Genomic DNA, 19929 nt, shown 5'->3' on the forward strand with positions numbered 1-19929 from the left:
GTCCATGCTCTCCCCGCCACAGCTCAGGGGGGGGCGTGTCCATGCTCTCCCCGCCACAGCTCAGGGGGGGGGCGTGTCCATGCTCTCCCCGCCACAGCTCAGGGGGGGGGCGTGTCCATGCTCTCCCCGCCACAGCTCAGGGGGGGGGCGTGTCCATGCTCTCCCCGCCACAGCTCAGGGGGGGGGGGCGTGTCCATGCTCTCCCCACCACAGCTCAGGGGGGGGGCGTGTCCATGCTCTCCCCGCCACAGCCCAGGGGGGGCGTGTCCATGCTCTCCCCGCCACAGCCCAGGGGGGCGTGTCCATGCTCTCCCCGCCACAGCTCAGGGGGGCGTGTCCATGCTCTCCCCGCCACAGCTCAGGGGGGCGTGTCCATGCTCTCCCCGCCACAGCTCAGGGGGGCGTGTCCATGCTCTCCCCGCCACAGCTCAGGGGAACGTGTCCATGCTCTCCCTGCCACAGCTCAGGGGGGCGTGTCCATGCTCTCCCTGCCACAGCTCAGGGGGGCGTGTCCATGCTCTCCCTGCCACAGCTCAGGGGGCGTGTCCATGCTCTCCCCGCCACAGCTCAGGGGGGGAGTGTCCATGCTCTCCCCGCCACAGCTCAGGGGGGGCGTGTCCATGCTCTCCCTGCCACAGCTCAGGGGAACGTGTCCATGCTCTCCCTGCCACAGCTCAGGGGAACGTGTCCATGCTCTCCCTGCCACAGCTCAGGGGGGCGTGTCCATGCTCTCCCTGCCACAGCTCAGGGGGGCGTGTCCATGCTCTTCCTGCCACAGCTCAGGGGACGTGTCCATGCTCTCTCTGCCACAGCTCAGGAGCAAGTTGAAGGATGAAACTGAGCATGTGCGGCCTTCTCAGTGAGCAGGTCAAAGAAATAAGAAAAAAAAAAAAAAAGCAGGTGGCGCTATACTGATACATTTTATAAAAAAAAACTCATGGGCTATGCTAAATTTTTAATTACATGCAATTTCAAAAGTATTCAGATCATGTGCTGATTTGAGAAAACTGCAGAATATTTTTATGGAACAAGCCCTTAACATTAAGCTCTGTACACATCTGCATCATGGTGACCATTCACGGCTGACGTCACAGCATTCAATAGCCCCCTTTGACGTATAGTGGGGTTCATCAGACGCCATCACAGAATTCAGTGTTCGTGTTTGTATAGACTGCTACTTTAGAAGTTCTATTCATCTTCCGATTCTTTGCAACTGTTTATTGAGAGGTGACTAAGGCTACTTTCACACCATCATGATAATACAACCGTCTGCATCTATTATGGACAGATCTGGTTGTATTATGCCTAAAATGGCCATGACGGATCAGTCACTAAAACCATTGTAAGTCAATGGGCATGGACCGGTTTACTTTTGTGTCCGAGAAAACGTATCCGGCACAATTGACTTACATTGTGTGTCATGGCGGCTCCGTCTTGCTCCGCATCCCATTTAAGACAGAGAAACGCTGCTTGCAAGGGTTGTGTGTCCGCCATGGGAACGCAGCCAAACGGAACGGAATGCATTCTGCTGCTCTCCATTTCATTCAGTTTTGCCCTCATTGACAATGAATGGGGACAAAACTGAAGCGTTTTCCTCCACTATTGAGATCCTATGACGGATATAAATAGCGGAAAGGGAAAGCGCAGGTGTGAAAGTAGCCTTAGTAACTCGCCTGTATATACTTACAGTAATTGGGGACTGATCTTATTTAGGGTACAGTCCCACAAATGGCAAAATGGCCATGTGACCGCCTTCAGATTCATTGCAGTCTATGAGGCTACGGAGCGTCAGGTCCCACCACCTCCAAGTGTGCACCAAGTGCTTCCGTGTGCATGCCTGTGGTGAAGGGAGTATATATTTTTTTTTTTACTGTGTTGACACTCAATAGATAGATATATATATAAAAAAATAAATATATCTATCTCAATACACACACAGTATGGTGGCCTTTAAGAATACAGGGGGGCACTAGAGGGGAATTTATTATACAGGTGGCACTAAGGGAGCCACTATTTATACTGGGTGCTATGGGGGAGCATTAACATATACTGAGGGCACTGTAAGGGGCATTAATACATACTGAGGGCACTGTGTGGGGCATAATATACACAGAGCACTTACAGGTGTTGGGGTTTAAAAAACGGCAATGAAATTCATACATTTTTTAAGGGGTGCTAAAAACAGATGCAAAATGGATGACAAGCGGATATTAAAAAGGACAGATGGCCAGGAAACAGATGCAAAAGGGCCATGAAAAACAGAGTTTTACTAGTTTCTAAAAGCCGTTTTGTTGTGTGAATGTACCCTAAATAGGTATCGCCACATACAGACTAAATGATCTCGCTCAAGGCCATAACCACAACTCTGGGATCAGCATTGACATACTGACCTGGTGATTTCAATAATAGTAGGTGTCCACCTCACTGTCATACTGGCCAAATGAGCCAAAAACAGGGAGAACCATTGCCTTCTCAACTACTCTATGCCACTACAGGCAGCAACTGAAGTTCAGCCATCATTCAATCCTGCAGGAGATGCTGCCCAGAGGCAGACTGGGAAGACGGGGAGAGGAGCGGGGCTGCAGCGCTCAGCACTGACAGGAAGTATACGGTAACCCTGCTCCTCTCCCGCTCCTTTCAAGCGCCACCAGTCCCAATAATTTCTCTCATCCCTGCGCTAAAGTTTCTTTCACACTTACGGGTAACCCAGACACAGGAACTGTAAAGGTGAAACTCAAAAAATGTGAACATCGTGCAAAAGTCCATTTATTTTAGTAATGCAAATTAAAAGGAAGTGCATTAATGCAGCTTAAAGGGATTCTGTCCACTCGTTTTAGCATATAGATCGCCGCTAGCATGTCCGCAATATACCTGTCCCATAGCGCTGTGTTCTTTTATTGTGTTTAAAAAAATGATTTTATAGATATGTAAATGACCCTGGTAAGGAGCCCAAGGCGCTGTACTAACCGTTCTGGAGCCCAGCCATGCCCCCTGTGAAGGAGCCCAGCACCGCCTGCGTCCTCCGAATCTCCTCCTTGCTCACCGTTAGATTGCCGCGAGCTCGCGCATGCGCAGTGCCGGTATAGTGTTCCTTCTCTGTGCTAGCATCAGCCTCAGGGAAGGAACTGCACATCGCGAGATTACAGCAATCTAACTGTGAGCAAGGAGGAGATTCGGAGGACGCAGGCGGTGCTGGGCTCCAGAACAGTTAGTACAGCGCCTTGGGCACCTTACCAGGCTGATTTACATGTATATAAAATCATTTTTTAAAAACAATAAAAAGGACACAGCGCTATAGGACAGGTATATTGCGGACATGCTAGCGGCGATCTAGCCGTGCATGTTCGCAGCTCTATAAGCTAACACGAGGTGACAGAATCCCTTTAAAATTTGAATTTTGTGAAAAGGTTCAATATTCTAGGCTCAAAGGGTCACACTCTAGTCGGCTAATTAATCCATATCCCCTGAGCAAAGGGGACCTCAAAATTTAGACTTTGGGGTTTCATAAGCTCTAAGCCATAATCATCCACAGCAAAAACCGCAAATAAAGGCTTGAAATATCTCGCTTTGCATGTAATGAGTCTATCTCATGTGTTAGTTTCACCATTTAAGTTGCATTACTGAAATAAATGAACTTTGCACAATATTCAAATTTTTCAAGTTTCACCCGTATGTGTGAATACAAACATCTGCAATATCTGTCCTGGACTTTTTTTTTTATCCCCAGTACTAAATCAGAGTTCTGTCCGAGCGAACACAGCAGTGAATGCTCTGCAATATCCCAGCGGGTGAGCTGAAGTACCCAGAACATTTCCTCTGCAGTGAGAAAGTGCACGACAAGGAACATCTCTGGACTGATAGCTACATGCGTGAAAGGCACACTTCGGTAAATCTCTGGACCCGATACTCCAGACATTTTCAGTAGTTTAGGGGGTGCAACCAGCTTAGGAAAAGCACAAGGGAGAGAGCCATGGACAGAGCTGCCAGCAGTTAGTCACATAAGCGGTAGGCCCCATTGCTTTTTTTCACTGTGGAATTTTGGCACAGACACCCATGCTGAAATTCCGTCATTGGCCGCGTCATTTTTGCCTCCTATTCTTTTCAATGAAGGAAAGTGGGACAGTGGTTTAAAGCCACAACTGTGCCAAGGAGGGAGGGGATCTTCAGTGCCTTTAGCATGTATTTATTATGAGATTGGGGGGCACTATATAGATAAATGCTCCATTACCCATGATCCAGCATTGCATATATTATAGACGTGTATTATATGGTTGATATGAAATAAGTACCTAGCACTAACAGAACTCCCCATTATGGACTTCTGACTCCACATAGATTTGTTATTTAGCACCGACCTTTTAGGACTTACACATTGTAATATGTTTATATGTATCTAGCTTGGATTGTTTCAGTAGTTCTAATCCAGCTCATGGCAATTATTGTGTTATAGATAAAAATGTGACCGCAGATGAAGGTCCTATGTGAGACGTCTAAGAATACTGTTCATACTCACTAAAACAAATATTGGCAAACGGATGAAACTACTATATGATTTGAATGAATAAATCCTTTTGAAATTGCAACACTGAAAACTGTGTGCCTCAACTTTACTACGTGTATATTGGCTGCTTGCAGCCCTGGGCTGGCACCAGAACCTAATAAGTAGAGCGAGGTTCTCCATCTTCTCAAAGTGATGAGAGGTAGGCTGGAAGCCATAGAGTCGTCTTTTGCGCTCAGCAAGATGCTGACAATGGACTCCCCTTAGCCACACTCAGAGCATTGATTTACACCCGGTTTTCTAGTAATAAGTCACATTTCCCTAATAAAGTATATTACAAAATGTAGGGGTGGGCGATATAGGCGATATAAATTTGTGCCACGATATGGATTTTGTGCATACCGCCGGACCGCGATATGACCGGTAGTGAATGATCGCGCTCTCGGCACTCACCATGTTCTCCTGAGCTGGCACAGTGGAGAAGGAGGGAGTCCCTCCCTCCCCACTGTGCGCGGCTGCCGCTGGCCACCAATAAGAACAGAGTAGGAGGAGGAGGGGAGGGACTGTGGCCACTGCGCCACCAATGAATGCCTGAATACCAACGTAGAGTTCATGTACCGGCCATATCCCGGCCCCTATGACTGCACGCTGCAATCCGCCGCAATTAACCCCTCAGTTGAGGGGTTAATCACACGAATCACATTGTCCTGTCAGAGGTCGGGTGCCGGGAATGTTCTTCAGTCTCTGCATTGGTGGCAGTGGGCAGTTCCGATCGGAGTCCCAGCAGTGTAATGCTGGGGCTCCGATCGGTTACCATGGCAGCCAGGACTCACGCTACTGAAGTTCTGGCTGCCATGGTATGTTAATGAGCAGCATTATATTAACGTGGGGGGCAGATCAGAGGCTGGCTGTCATGGTCAGCTCCCTTCTGTTGTGTGCACAAAGCACAGGGCAGCAGGGAGAGTGTAAAGTCCTATTCACCCTAATAGAGCTCTAATAGAACCCATAGAGCTCTATTAGGGTGAATATGACAAGGGTTCTAGCCTTTTAGGAGGCTAATAGTTATGAAATAAAAAGTTTAAAAAAAAAGTTTAAACACCCCCCCCCCCCCCCCCCAAATATAGAAAACAATATATCGCACATCGCACATGCTTAAAATTATATCGCAGTATAGATTTTAGGCCATATCACCCTAACAAAATGTTTAATATCACTGTCCATACACTATATTTAAAAAAAAAATGAATTGAAACAGCGACACTAGCTCTAGATTCATCAGATGTTTCTGTGGTAGGAATGAGTTGTACAAAAATAAACAGGATTTTTCACAAGAACCTGCAGGTTATTAACAACTCAGCATAGTCATTAACAGTCGGACATCTTTAGTGTGCACGTCTATGCATTTTTTTAAGGTTGTTTTTGTATTTTTTAAATGTTGTTGTACCTTCACAACGGGATGACCACCAGTAGAAGCTTTCACAGCTCCACGACTACCTTCGGTTTCATAATGTGCTCGATGATGGGTCTTTGGCTGTACTTCCACCTTTAGTTCACACTGCCCATAATGGCTGGGTAAGGGCCAGTCTAATGGGGGCAGAGATGATGTCCTGCGGAAGAGAGTGGTTTCCTAGTAAAGTCATCTGTTCACAAATGAAAAAAGCATCTACGCCATATATTATGTGTACAGCTCAAGAGAAGTTCTAACGTGTCAAAGTCAGAAAGGAGAAAAAGAAATAGAAACACCAAGGAGAATTTTTAAAGGGTACTGAAAAGTACACAATACTATTCACATCTCAAAATGGTACATGTAAAATGATACCTTCTTCAGAACAGAAGTCGGGGAAGAAAAAAAACAAACAAAAAAAACCTTGCATTTCTTTCTAGAGTATTGTAAATTCAAAAAATAATCCACCATAGTTTTTTCCCATTCTATCCAAAATAAAACGTAATCAGTAATTCATACATAATCGAAAATAAAAACAGCACGCACACCATGAAAAATAAAAAAGTTATAGCTCTTGGATAGTGTTGCGCGAACTTGTGTTTTAAGTTCGGCGTCCAAAGTTTGGGTTATCGAAAAATCGCGTTATGGATTCCGCTACCACGGACCATAACGGAATTTAGAATCCATAACACGATTCTTCGATAACCCGAACTTTAGACGGCGAACTTAAAACACAAGTTCGCTCAACACTACTCTTGGAATATGAAGAAATAAAACATTTTCCCATGAAATGGGCTATTTAAAAGGGAAAAGGTAATAAAAACGTATACATGGGTAAAGTCAGTGTACATACAGCGATATCCATTTGTACTCACCGAAATATAGGAGTGTGTCCAGACTTTGGTTTATTCCATGTAAAATGTGAAGGAACAGACAAAAACTGATCATTAGACGAGTCCTTCTTGAGCAGATGGGGAGAACCTGCATTATCCTCTGTAGGTGTCTCACGGGTTGGTGATAAATTACCTTGATCCTCAGCACAAACATCAACGTTTCCTAGCAATGTGGCACTTTGGTCTTCAGAGGTTTTTCTCGTTTTTAAGGGTACAGCAGTCTCCTGGAAGCACTGGGATGGAGAAGCACTAGGAGCCGAATAGGACAAACCGATCCAGGTATCCTCTGTGACACTTCTCCTCGGTGAATGACTGGGAGATGGTGTAGGGGAGTGATGAGGGGAAGCAGGGCTTTGATAGCAGATATCTGCACTGGAGTGTCGTCTCTTGCCACAAGGAGAGGTAGGCCTGGATGAAGGCCTAGACGTAGGTCGTGGGCTTAGCCAATTCTCATCAGTAATGCTAGTTCTGGGAGAGTGGCATGGGGACTGTCTGGGAGACAGAGATGCACCATAGCCCAACTGCCATGTTTCATCCCCTGGAAACCCTCTGGGAGAACAGCTAGGCGATGCTAATGGAGAACCCAAAGTGAATCGTGCCGCAGCCTCATTGAGCTCTGACTCCACATCATCATAGATGTGTGAAATAGATTCACAAGATGAAGCATCTGAGAACCAGCTCCTGGAGGAAATGCTGCTACCAGGGCTTGGACTTAATGATGGCTCCCTATAAGACGGCTCAAGATGGAGGTAGAGGTGGTCACGGGATGGTCTTTCATTGTATTCACTTTCTGAGCAATTGTTGTGGAGTTCCTCTGCAGTTTCAGCGTCTTGCTGGCAGTTAGGAGATATTGATGTAATCTGAATGCTGGGACATTCAAATGGCTTTGGACCTCCAGTCTGACTGTACTTAAAATTCTGCATTTCATTGGTGCCATAAGGTTTATAACCTTGGAAGCAGGAAGAAGGAGAGCGCGTGGAGCAGTGATGTTGAGGTCCATGCTGAGAGATGGAAATAGGCTGGTTCACTGCTGATAAAGGCTGGTCTACATTGAAGATAAAAAATGATGCACTGTCATCAGACTGAAGATCTGAAAATAAGGAAAGAGTACATTTTATCACCATATTCACTTAAATATCCAAAACTGGATTTAGGAGGGCAAGCAGAGGGCACCATAAATAACCATGCAAACAGATCATACATAAAATGGACCAGACTAAGGGCAGCCACGACCATCAGATAAGCATCAGCCAAACCCAGTGCAATCACTGCATCTTTACTAGGACCCACCGTGGTTTCTGCGCTAGCTGTGGAATAACGTCAATTTGCTGATAAAACGCATACGATTTTAGCCGTGCATTTCTTGGCCACACAGAAAAAACATGGTGTAACAGACAGCGACAAGCAATCGATAGGGGGGATTCCATTTTATAACATATTCATAAAATAGAGAAACATGCAATTTTGGCCAATACAAGGATTTAAAATACTTCCCACGTGCATTCTACTATACCAGTACAGCAGATGGTTGGGTATGTATTAGGTCAATACACAGGACACATCCACATGCCAACGAAACAGGAGCGATTCCAGAATACTGCAACTAAAAGCCCAATACAGACCACTGACATCCGACTGTATACGAGTATAACGTATGCAAACTGAAGGCCGACATCTGTGGAAAACCTGCTCTGCTGTGTAGGGTTTATCTAGTTGGTTTCATGTGCGGTCACTGAAAAGTTGTTTTTCCAGTCAATATAACTTCAGTTCTTCAGCTCAAGGCAGAGACCGATCATCGATTTACAATTTTAAAGTGCAACTAAACTTACTTACAAATTAACTTTAAACCTAAAAATTCCATTTTTGGAATAGGCTTTACTTTTTTTTTTTTTTACTTTTCTTAGCAAAACAGGAGCCTGCAGTTCAGCTCTTTAGATTCCTTACTCCTGTACTCTGCTGTGTATGGAAGTATGGATTCACTGAGCATTGTACAGGCAGGATCTCCTGCTCATGGCTGACCTAGATGGCAGAGCGGGCACAGGCAGAGGAGCCATGTGCTATGGAGAATCTGCCCTGCCTTCGCTCTGCTAATAGCCCGTACTGATGTGCTATGCAGGCTATTACCTGGACTAAAATGTCTATGGCTTCATCTACATAACAATCGTTCTCCAGACGGTTGTCCAAGCAACTTCTATCTAATATGTAGAACCTTTAGGCCTGGTTCACACTTCAGCATATTTGATACGCGCGTTCTTGCGATTGACCACAGAGGCGTCCAATGAAAAACAGAGGTGTTTATGTACAGAACGCGCGACAAAAAGCCCCAAAGAAGCTCCTGTACTTCTTTGGGCGCAGGGCGTTTTACAGCGTGTTCGTACGCGCTTTAAAACGCGCAGGCGAGAACCATGCCCCATAGGGAAACATGGGTTTTCGCCTGTTGAGCATTTTACAACGCGTAGGAACGCGCTGTAAAACGCTCAGGTGTGAACCATGCCCATAGAGAAACATGGGTTTTCGCCTGTTTAGCGTTTTACAGCACGTAGGACTGGGCTGTAAAACGCTCAGGTGTGAACCAGGCCTTAGAACTGCTGCTATGAGAGCGCTCTGACACTCAGACAGATATTCAACCTTTGCACACCTCAACAGTGTCCTGAATAAACCACTCGGCATGTCACGTACGTCACTAAAACGTGGCGGTAACCGAATGTGGGGAAAGGGGAGTCACATGAGCGTCATCATGTTCAGCCTCAGTTAGTCAATGGATTATCTCTACATAGGGCCACCCATGGTCTAGGAGTTCTGCAGATTATAGATTCATATATATTCTCTATCCAGGGAAAGAGCAGCCACTGAGCTGATGGGTCAAGGCCTTCAGCCTTAGGAGAAGCTTAAAAATTATCGGTCACCCATTTCTTGAGTAACCAAACCTACATACGATATTATCAAGGCAAGACTCAATTACATGGGCCCTCAATTACAGGAAACTGCTGAGCAGTTTTCAGGAGGTTGTACTGTCTGAATGATCTACGTGAATGTGAGGTTAAAGGGGTTATCCGGGAAATAATATTGATGACCTATCTATAGGGCAAGTCATCACTAGCACATCGCCGGTGGTCTAAGCCTCAGCACCCCCACCGATCAGTTGTTTCAGGAAGCTGCAGCGCTCATTGGAGCTCTGGGGAGCTTGGCAGCCTAACAGACGCCTACTAAGCACAGCGCCGTACATCATTAGTGGCTGTGCTTGGTATTGCAGCTCAGCCCCATTGACTTGAATGGGGCTGAGCTGCAATTAGGCCATGTGACCGATCTGCAGTGAAGTTCCATAGCCTGGGAAGAGGCTGCAGCATTTGAGGAGCACCCGGCCTCTTCTAACAGGCTGATCAGTGGGGGGGTCAGACCTCTGCCGGTCTGATATTGATGACCTGTCCTGAGGATAGGACACCAGTGGTGTTGAGCGAACTTGAAACACAAGTTTGGCGTACAAAGTTTGGGTCATCTAAGATTTCCGTTATAGATTCCGCTACCACAGACCATAAGTTATGGTTCGTGGTAGTGGAATCCATAACGGAATTCCTAGATAACCCGAACCTTTATTTGTATTTAAAAAGTCCTGACACAAGAGGTGAACATATCCATAGGTCCCCATTAAACCATCGTATGCAAAAGATGTCCTTTTTGTAACATAAGGAATAGAATAGTCAACGACCATATACAATACAATGGCATCCCATAAAGAACCTATACCTATGTTATAGGAGTCGATGGGCGATGTACATACATCGGAGCAAAGTTTGCAAAATTTTGCAAAATTTGTGTAACTAGTAACTTGGTTACTACAAATCCTCCACTAAAGTAACACAGCAGTTGCTCATTCAACCCAACGGAAAAGATAACAATTGCACAGTTAACTACCTGCGCACTGGATGGACTCTATCTTGCACCTTTCGAAAATAATTTAATCGTTTCAAGGTTTTAGTTTTATGGTCCAGAAAGTGTTTTTTTTTTTTTAAATCAAGAAAAGATTTTATAATGCCCTTGCCCTCTGTCACAGTCTGACACCAGTGATATTAGCACACATCATATACTCCTTGGCTATACATACCTCACTGGCCCAAAGAATAAAAGGAACATGCTTTTTATGCTGCACGGTGAACGTTGTATACTTAAAGTGCAAAAAAAACCGGAATTAGTCTTACCGGTAATTCTGTTTCCATGAGATCATCACGACGGCATACAAGGAGATTGACCCCTGACCTCTGTAGGGGCAGGAACAGAGAAAGGTTAAATACCCTCCTCCCACCACCAACACCAGTGTTTCCAAAATCACACAGAGCAACCCGGTGGTGGAAAATAGTGAAACAAAAGGTATTACTTCATACCTTCTAGAGACCTACTAGGTCAAAAACGATTTAAATCATAGGGAGGGAATAACGTGCCGTCGTGATGATCTCATGGAAACAGAATTACCGGTAAGACTAATTCCGGTTTTTCCATAGCATCATCACGACGGCATACAAGGAGATATAAAAAATATATCAGTTAAGGGGGGGCTACAGCCTGGAGGACTTTCCGCCCGAAGGACAGATCAGAAGATCTGGAAAGATCCAGGCGATAGTGCTTTATAAATGTATGAATGCTGGACCAAGTGGCAGCACGACAGATTTCCTCCAGAGAAGCCCCAGCTCTCTCCGCCTGAGAGGAAGACATGGCCCGAGTGGAATGGGCCCTAATGTTGACTGGACATGTAAGGTTTTGTATTTGGTAACAAAGACTAATGGCTTCTTTGAGCCATCTAGCTATAGAGGACCGGGAGGCTTTTTGGCCCTTAAATCTTCCTCCAAACAGGACTAGAAGATTGTCAGATTTCCTAAACTTCCCCGTCACCGTGATATAGTTTAGGACTGCCCGTCCAGAGAGTGAAACGCTGATTCTTTATTATTAGAGGGGTGCTGGCAAAAAGAAGGTAGGGTAACCTCCTGGCTCCGATGAAAATTGGATACGACTTTGGGGAGAAATCCAGGATCCAAACGGAGAATAATTCTATCATCTAGAATACGGAGGTAGGGTTCCCTGATTGATAGGGCTTGTCATTCCCCTACTCTGCGGGCCGAAGTTATCGCAATTAAGAAGGCCGTTTTCAAGGACCATAATTTTATTGGACAGTCAGACATGGGTTCAAAGGGTGGTAAAGTAAGGCCTGTAAGAACGACGTTTAGATCCCAGGAAGGGACACGGGCGGTGATCGTTGGGCGGAGCCTCGTCGCCGCCTTAATGAATCTTTTGATCCAACGATGGTCGGCTATATCTTGGTCAAAGAAACAACCTAGGGCTGAGATTTGGACCTTCAAGGTAGAGGGTCTAAGTCCCAGGTCCAGACCTTGCTGTAGGAAATCCAGTATTCTTTGGATGTTGGGTTTACGCAAATGTGGCGATTCGTCCCCACTCCAGGAACAAAAACGTTTCCAGATCTTAAGGTAAATTGCTGACGTTACCTTCTTTCTGGAGGCTTTCAAAGTAGAAATAACTTCGTCTGACAGGCCCTGAAGCTTCAGGGTTTGGGACTCAGGATCCAAGCCGCCAATTTCAGAAACTGCGGGTTTGGGTGTAGAACTGGACCCTGCTGGAGTAGATCCCCCCGCACAGGAAGGAGCCATGGATCTTGTAGGGAAAATTTTTGGAGGGATGAGAACCAGCTTCTCTTTGGCCATAGGGGAGCGATCACAATCACCGTGGCCTTGTCTTGAAGAATTTTTTGTACCACCTTCGGAATTAGAGGAAGTGGAGGGAAGGCATAGCACAGATTCCAATGCCAACGAATGGCGAAGGCGTCTAAGGCATGAGGTCTGTCCCTGGGGTTTAGGGAACAGAATGTTTCCACCTTTGAGTTTGCCCTGGTGGCAAATAGATCCACGTCGGGCATCCCCCATTTCCTTACTACTAGCCCGAATATTTCTGGACTTAGAGACCATTCTGTATGGTCGATTCTGTGGCGACTGAGAAAATCCGCTTCCTGATTTAGTATTCCCTTTAGATGAACTGCCGATATCGAGGCCACATTCTGTTCTGCCCAAGCAAAGATTTTTGTTGACAGTGCTTGTAGGGTTACGGACCGCGTTCCCCCTTGATGGGAAAGGTAGGCAATGGCCGTAGTGTTGTCCGACAGCACTTTTATGTGATGATGACACAACATCTCCTCTGCTACCTTTAACACCTCCCAGACTGCTCTCAGTTCCCTGAAGTTCGATGACTGGGATCTGATCGAATCTGGCCAAGTGCCCTGGAACATACGATCCCCCACCTTTGCACCCCAGCCGGACAGACTTGCGTCTGTTATTACCTGGACCTGGGGAGTCTTCTGCCACGGATTTCCCCGTGATAAGTTTCCGTGGTCTTTCCACCAATTTAGGGACTGCAGAATCTGAGTTGGTGGACTTACTTGATGATCTAGAGAGGATTGGCACCTGTTCCAGACACTCAGGATCCAGGACTGTAGGGGTCTGAAATGTATTTGACACCAGGGAACTGCCTGAATACAGGATGTTAGCAGGCCCAGCAGACTCATCGCCTCTCTGATAGAGCAGGATCTTCTTTTTTGAAAGGACCTGATCTTTTGTTGGAGAACTGATATTTTGTCTCGAGGTAGGAATACCGCTTGCCTTCGGGAGTCTAGGATCATCCCTAAGAAACGAACTTCCCTTGAGGGGGTGAGGACGGACTTTCCTTTGTTCACGATCCACCCCAGATCGTCTAGGATGGAGAGAAAAAGCTTCAGGTTCGAACTGATTTGGCTGAGACTTTCGCTGACTAGAAGGAAATCGTCCAAATAAGGGATTATCATAAGTCCCTGTCTTCGGGCAAAGGCGACCATCTCTACCACTACTTTGGTAAATATTCTTGGCGCAGATGAAATCCCGAAGGGAAGGGCCCTGAACTGGTAGTGATGGACGTTCCCTGATATATCCTGGATTGCAAACCGGAGAAACTTCTGTGAGTCGGTGTGAATGGGAATGTGGTAATAAGCGTCTTGTAGGTCTATTGTGCACATGAAGACGTCTTTGCTTAGCAGAGGGATTGTAGATGCTAGGGTCTCCATCCTGAATTTTTGATAACGGATGAATCTGTTTAGTGGTTTCAGGTTTATGATAGTCCGAAAAGTGCCTTCTTTCTTCCTGATTAGAAATAGGGTAGAATAGAAACCCCTGCCTCTTTCTGGAGGCGGGACCGGTGAGATTACATTCATTAAGTGAAGTTTCTGGACTCCTTGCCAAAGGTTCATTTGGAACCGTGTCAGTGAAAATTTGTTTGGGGGTCTTGAAGACCACTCTATTTGGTAGCCTGCCCCGACTACCTTGGAAATCCAGGGGTTCTGGGAGATGGATTCCCATGACCCCAGGAATCTTGAGAGTCTTCCCCCCACCCCGACGTCATTGCTTCCCTTTCCCCCTGTAGTTTTTTCCTTGACCCGAGGAGGGGCGAAAAGGATACCGGCGTCTGGAGGGGCGATCTTCCGGAAACCCCTTCTTTCTGTCCGCGGCCTTCTCTAGAATCTTATCTAGCACCGGGCCAAACACATATTCTCCAGAAAAGGGTATGGAACAGAGCTTCAATTTAGACGTCTTGTCCCCCGACCAGCACTTCATCCAGAGGGCTCTTCTGGCTGCATTGGAAAGTGCCGCGTCTCTGGCGGAGAATCGGACTGATTCGGCAGAGGCATCCGCCAGGAAGGCCGTGGCGGATTTTAAAAGAGGGAGAGAACTAAGAATTTGTTCCCTAGATGTTCTATCCTTAATATGAGTTTCCAATTCTCCCAACCAAAGATACATGGATCGGGCGACTGAGGTAGCCGCAATATTGGTTTTAATATTGAACATGGACGCCTCCCAGGATTTCCTGAGAAGACTGTTCGCTTTACGATCCATTGAATCTTTAAGTTGGGAGGTATCTTCAAATGGGAGAGATGTTTTCTTGTTCACTTTGGCCACCTGTACATCGATCTTGGGAATTTCATTGAAAATTTTAGATTCCTCTGGATCAAAAAGCAACCTATTTTTGAACGCAGCCGGGACTCCCAGACGTCTTTCTGGATCTGCCCACTCATCAAGGACCATATCCCTAATACTCTCGTTAATGGGGAACACACGAGTTTTCTTGACCCTTAGGCCCCCAAACATTACTTCTTGTACTGAATGGGTACGTTGCACTTCCTCCACGCCCATGGTCGACCTTACTGCCTTTAATAGGTCGGACATTTCTTCTGTAGAAAAGTAATATCTACGACTGTCATCCACTGAGTCTGTATCAGAGACTCTCTCCCCCTCTTCCCATGACTTAACGGAGTGGGCACTTTCATCCGCCATAACTTCTAGGTCCGGAGGGGACGGAGACCTAGCCCGCTTCCTCTTAGGTTGCGGCAAGTCGGGGGGATTAGTGGACAGGTGGGCCAGGGATGAACGGGTCTCTTCCTGAATCATAGTTCTCAATTCCTCTTTTAAGGAGGGTGCTTCATCCCGTACAATATTAGAAATACAAGACTTGCACAACTTTTTAGGGTAGTAGTCAGGAAGTCTGCTATTGCAGGAGATACATTTGAGTGTTTTTTTGATTTTTTTCGGGGCTTCTTTAGCCTAAAAGAGAGGAGAAGGCAGGGCATCAGGGTATGACCACTAGAGGGAGAGAGAGAGAGAGCAAGAGGGGGTCAGCAGAAGCGAGCTAGCTGCCCCTGGAAATAACTTCATCTCTCTCTTTTTTCCCCCTTCCACCTATTACAGCAGGAGAGGGGGATCAACAGACTCCCTGACCTGCACAAACAATACCCCCGAAGGGGACTCACAGTTGGTAGCAGCGCCGGTGGCTCAGCTCTGGGGGATCGCTCAGATGCCGACATCGTCCTCTCTGCAGGCAAGGGTTCCGCACCAGTGGGGACCGATCCTGGGAGCGTTTTGACACGGGCGGTAACCAGCGTTTATGCCTCGGTTTTAAACTGGGCTCCACGCTGCCGCCGCGACGTCACTTCCGGGTCGCCGGCCGTGACGTCATAAACATGCGCTCCATGCGCCGGCGCGCACCCAGCTATCGCCCAAGTAGGCTAGGAGGGAGTCTGCGCCAGGGAACAGGCCCCGGAATAACCAGGACGAGATAGGCCCTGAACCCCCTGCCCAGCGTTAGTCTTGGACCGCGGGAGGGCAGGGGGACGCCATGCTGGATGCCGGCGTTTTCCCAAAGGTAACGGAAAAATAAAAAATAAACAGGTTCCATTTCCTTAGCTTCATCTCCCTGCATACAGGGAGACCTTTCTCTGCCCTGTCCTCTGTAGGGACAGGAAACACTGGTGTTGGTGGTGGGAGGAGGGTATTTAACCTTTCTCTGTTCCTGCCCCTACAGAGGTCAGGGGTCAATCTCCTTGTATGCCGTCGTGATGATGCTATGGAAACATAGCCATAAATTACACATAAATTAAAAGTTGTGATTCCATTTACGGTGGAATGTTGGGCATTGAGTGATCTCTCCAAGGAGGGAGGTCAAATATAAAAGAACCCTTTTGATTAAAATAATGTTCTTAGCGAGACTCCTGATAGTACAGGCTTGGTTCAAGTATGAATACATGGCTAAATCTTGTTAACATGATTCAGGCTACTTTCACACTGGCGTTTTGGTTTACGTTTGTGAGATCCGTTCAGGGCTCTCACAAGCGGTCCAAAACCGATCAGTTTTGCCCTAATGCATTCTGAATGGAAAAGGATCCGCTCAGAATGCATCAGTTTGCCTCCGTTCAGTCACCATTCCGCTCTGGAGGCTGCTTGCAGCGTTTTGGTGTCCGTCTGACGAAACTCAGCCAAACGGATCCATTCTGATAAACAATGTAAGTCAATGGGGACGGATCCGTTTTCTGTGACAAAATCTTGCACAATAGAAAACGGATCCGTCCTCCATTGACTTTCAACGGTGTTCAAGACGGATCCGCCTTGGCTATGTTAAAGATAATACAAACGGATCCGTTCTGAACGGATGCATGCGGTTGTATTATCTGAACGGATCAGTCTGTGCAGATCCTTGACGGATCCGCACCAAACACGAGTGTGAAAGTAGCCTTAGGCCCCATTCACACGTCCGCAATTTCGTTCCGCATTTTGCGGAATGGAATTGTGGACCCATTCATTTCTATGGGGCCGCACAATGTGCTGCCCAGATATGGAATTGCGGACCCTCACTTCCGTTCCCGAAAAAAATAGAACATGTCCTATTCTTGTCCACAATTTCGGACAAGAATAGGCATATTCTATTAGTGCCGGCGATGTGCGGTCCGCAAAATGCAAATTGCCGGTGTCCTTGTTTTGCGGATCCGCAAAACACCTTGCGGACGTGTGAATGGAGCCTAAGAGATATGAAAATATCTTACATAAGCAAAGAAATACTGAGGCTAAATGGACTAGAATCTGGGGAGAATGGAAGTTTTTGTGTTTTTCGGCCTGTAATGTAATTGCTTGAATTTTCTAAATAATTTTATAAAAAAAAATAAAAGTGCAAAAAACAACGGCCGAACAGTTTTGTTCCATTACCGGCATCCAGAAAACATAACAGAATCGATAAGTTATATCCACCCGCCAATTGGTCTCATCTGTGTGTGTCCCTCATCCTTATGTCTCTGCCACAAAAAGATATGAAAATGTACGCAAAATGCAGTCCATGGACCAATTCAACGGGTCTGCACTAAATTATTATTTTTTTTAAATGGCGACGGCCCATGAAAAGCACTAATAATTTACAGTTTCGCAAAAGGTATACCGTCGTGTGCGCAGCCTTGTATCAGTTTGAGAACATAGCAAGCGCTGCTGTCAGCGCGCCATGATCCCTCAGCAGCACAGGGGAGAAGGAGGCAGTGCCTCCCCCCTGCACCGCTGCCACCAATGGACTGATAGCAGGGAGGAGGGGAGGGACTGTGGCCACTGCGCCACCAATGAATATAATTAACAGTATTTAAGTGTAGGCAGCGTGTGCCGGCAGCAGTATCACACACCCGGCACCCGCCCTCTGACATGCCGGTATGTGCCGCACCTGAAGGGTTAATTGCCGGGGATCACAGCGCCATGTCATAGAGGGCGGGTGCCGGGTGTGTGATACTGCTGCCGGCACACGCTGCCTACACTTAAATTAATGTGTTAATTATAGTCATTGGTGGCTCAGTGCACACCCCCCCCCCCAACCCCAGTATTATAACCGCGGTCTGTGTAGAGGGGGGGGATGCACGGAGAGCGGTCTGTGTAGAGGGGGGGGGGATGCACGGAGAGCGGTCTGTGTAGAGGGGGGGGATGCACGGAGAGCGGTCTGTGTAGAGGGGGGGGGGATGCACAGAGAGCGGTCTGTGTAGAGGGGGGGGGGATGCACAGAGAGCGGTCTGTGTAGAGGGGGGGGATGCACGGAGAGCGGTCTGTGTAGAGGGGGGGGATGCACGGAGAGCGGTCTGTGTAGAGGGGGGGGATGCACGGAGAGCGGTCTGTGTAGAGGGGGGGGGATGCACGGAGAGCGGTCTGTGTAGAGGGGGGGGATGCACGGAGAGCGGTCTGTGTAGAGGGGGGGGGGGATGCACGGAGAGCGGTCTGTGTAGAGGGGGGGATGCACGGAGAGCGGTCTGTGTAGAGGGGGGGATGCACGGAGAGCGGTCTGTGTAGAGGGGGGGGATGCACGGAGAGCGGTCTGTGTAGAGGGGGGGGATGCACGGAGAGCGGTCTGTGTAGAGGGGGGGGGTGCACGGAGAGCGGTCTGTGTAGAGGGGGGGGATGCACGGAGAGCGGTCTGTGTAGAGGGGGGGGAGCACGGAGAGCGGTCTGTGTAGAGGGGGGGGGATGCACGGAGAGCGGTCTGTGTAGAGGGGGGGGGGGATGCACGGAGAGCGGTCTGTGTAGAGGGGGGGGGGATGCACGGAGAGCGGTCTGTGTAGAGGGGGCGATGCACGGAGAGCGGTCTGTGTAGAGGGGGCGATGCACGGAGAGCGGTCTGTGTAGAGGGGGCGATGCACGGAGAGCGGTCTGTGTAGAGGGGGCGATGCACGGAGAGCGGTCTGTGTAGAGGGGGCGATGCACGGAGAGCGGTCTGTGTAGAGGGGGCGATGCACGGAGAGCGGTCTGTGTAGAGGGGGCGATGCACAGGGAGTTGGCTGTGTAGAGGGGGGGGGGGATGTATGGAAAGCGCTGATGCCTGCTGATGTGGTCACTGGTTGCAGTGGCGCCTTTCAAGTGATTTGCCTTTTAAGGAGTGCAGTGGGGATAGTTTATTTTAACCCATTCTGTGTCACATATAGAAGAACATTGGTTTGAAACCCCCTTAAAAAAAAAAATTAACTGCTTAAAGGGTTTGTATACACTAATTTCTGAGACTGGCAGGACCTTAGTTGGTGATCAGACTTCCCCCGATCCCAGTGCTGGGTCCTGGCTCCTTTTCTCCCCAGCCTCCCTTCATGAAAACATCCTGTTTGACGCTGTTACAGCCAATAACTGATCACTGCTTCCTTTACGTTATGTTAAATAGTCATATGATGCACGGGGAGCAGATCTCCACTGTGGCCAGTGATTGGCTGCAGCGGCATCAAGATAAAAGTTTTCATGGAGAAACCCAAGGCAAGCAGCGGAGGCCTGGAAGCGAATGAGCCAAGGCCCAGCACCTAGGGATCAAAGAAGCATGATAAGCAATGTGAATCTGGCTAGTCCGAGGTCATAGACATGAGTGCACAACCCCTCAAGAGCCTCAAGATTGATGGGGTTAGAAGAACGAATCAAAAAGGAGAGACAAACGGGCAACTACACAAGGTAAGAGTTTTGCTTTTTTAAATTATACCATAATTATATGCATTTTAAATTTGGCGACTAAATTTTTCAGGTTAGGAGCCAATGGCTGCTTGATATATTTTTTAGTCTGGAGCACTGATACACACATATAAAGACCCCAAAAAGTGAACAATCCTGCCCCAAGAATACCATAAAAAATGATAATGACAGAAGACCCATCACAGACCTGTAATGAAGAAGGTTTGGAGAATAAATAAAGCATGAAATAACCATTGTGATTAGGACAATCATTCAGAGGCTTTAACCCCCCCCCCA

General features: G+C 47.5%; 1 protein-coding gene across 3 annotated transcripts in view; it reads right to left on the reverse strand.

The window, feature by feature from the left end:
* Positions 1–19929, reverse strand: part of NFATC3 (nuclear factor of activated T cells 3) — a 130910-nt gene that overhangs the window by 82853 nt on the left and 28128 nt on the right. For all 3 annotated transcript variants that reach the window (XM_040409385.1, XM_040409386.1, XM_040409387.1), the window contains 2 exons: positions 6818–7925; positions 5943–6105 (listed from right to left, as the gene is read on the reverse strand). In XM_040409385.1, coding sequence (XP_040265319.1) covers positions 5943–6105; positions 6818–7925 — 1271 coding nt within the window. The remainder of the gene's footprint in view (positions 1–5942; positions 6106–6817; positions 7926–19929) is intronic.

The sequence above is a fragment of the Bufo bufo genome, chromosome 10, assembly GCF_905171765.1.
Source record: "Bufo bufo chromosome 10, aBufBuf1.1, whole genome shotgun sequence".
NCBI classification, from domain to species: domain Eukaryota; kingdom Metazoa; phylum Chordata; class Amphibia; order Anura; family Bufonidae; genus Bufo; species Bufo bufo.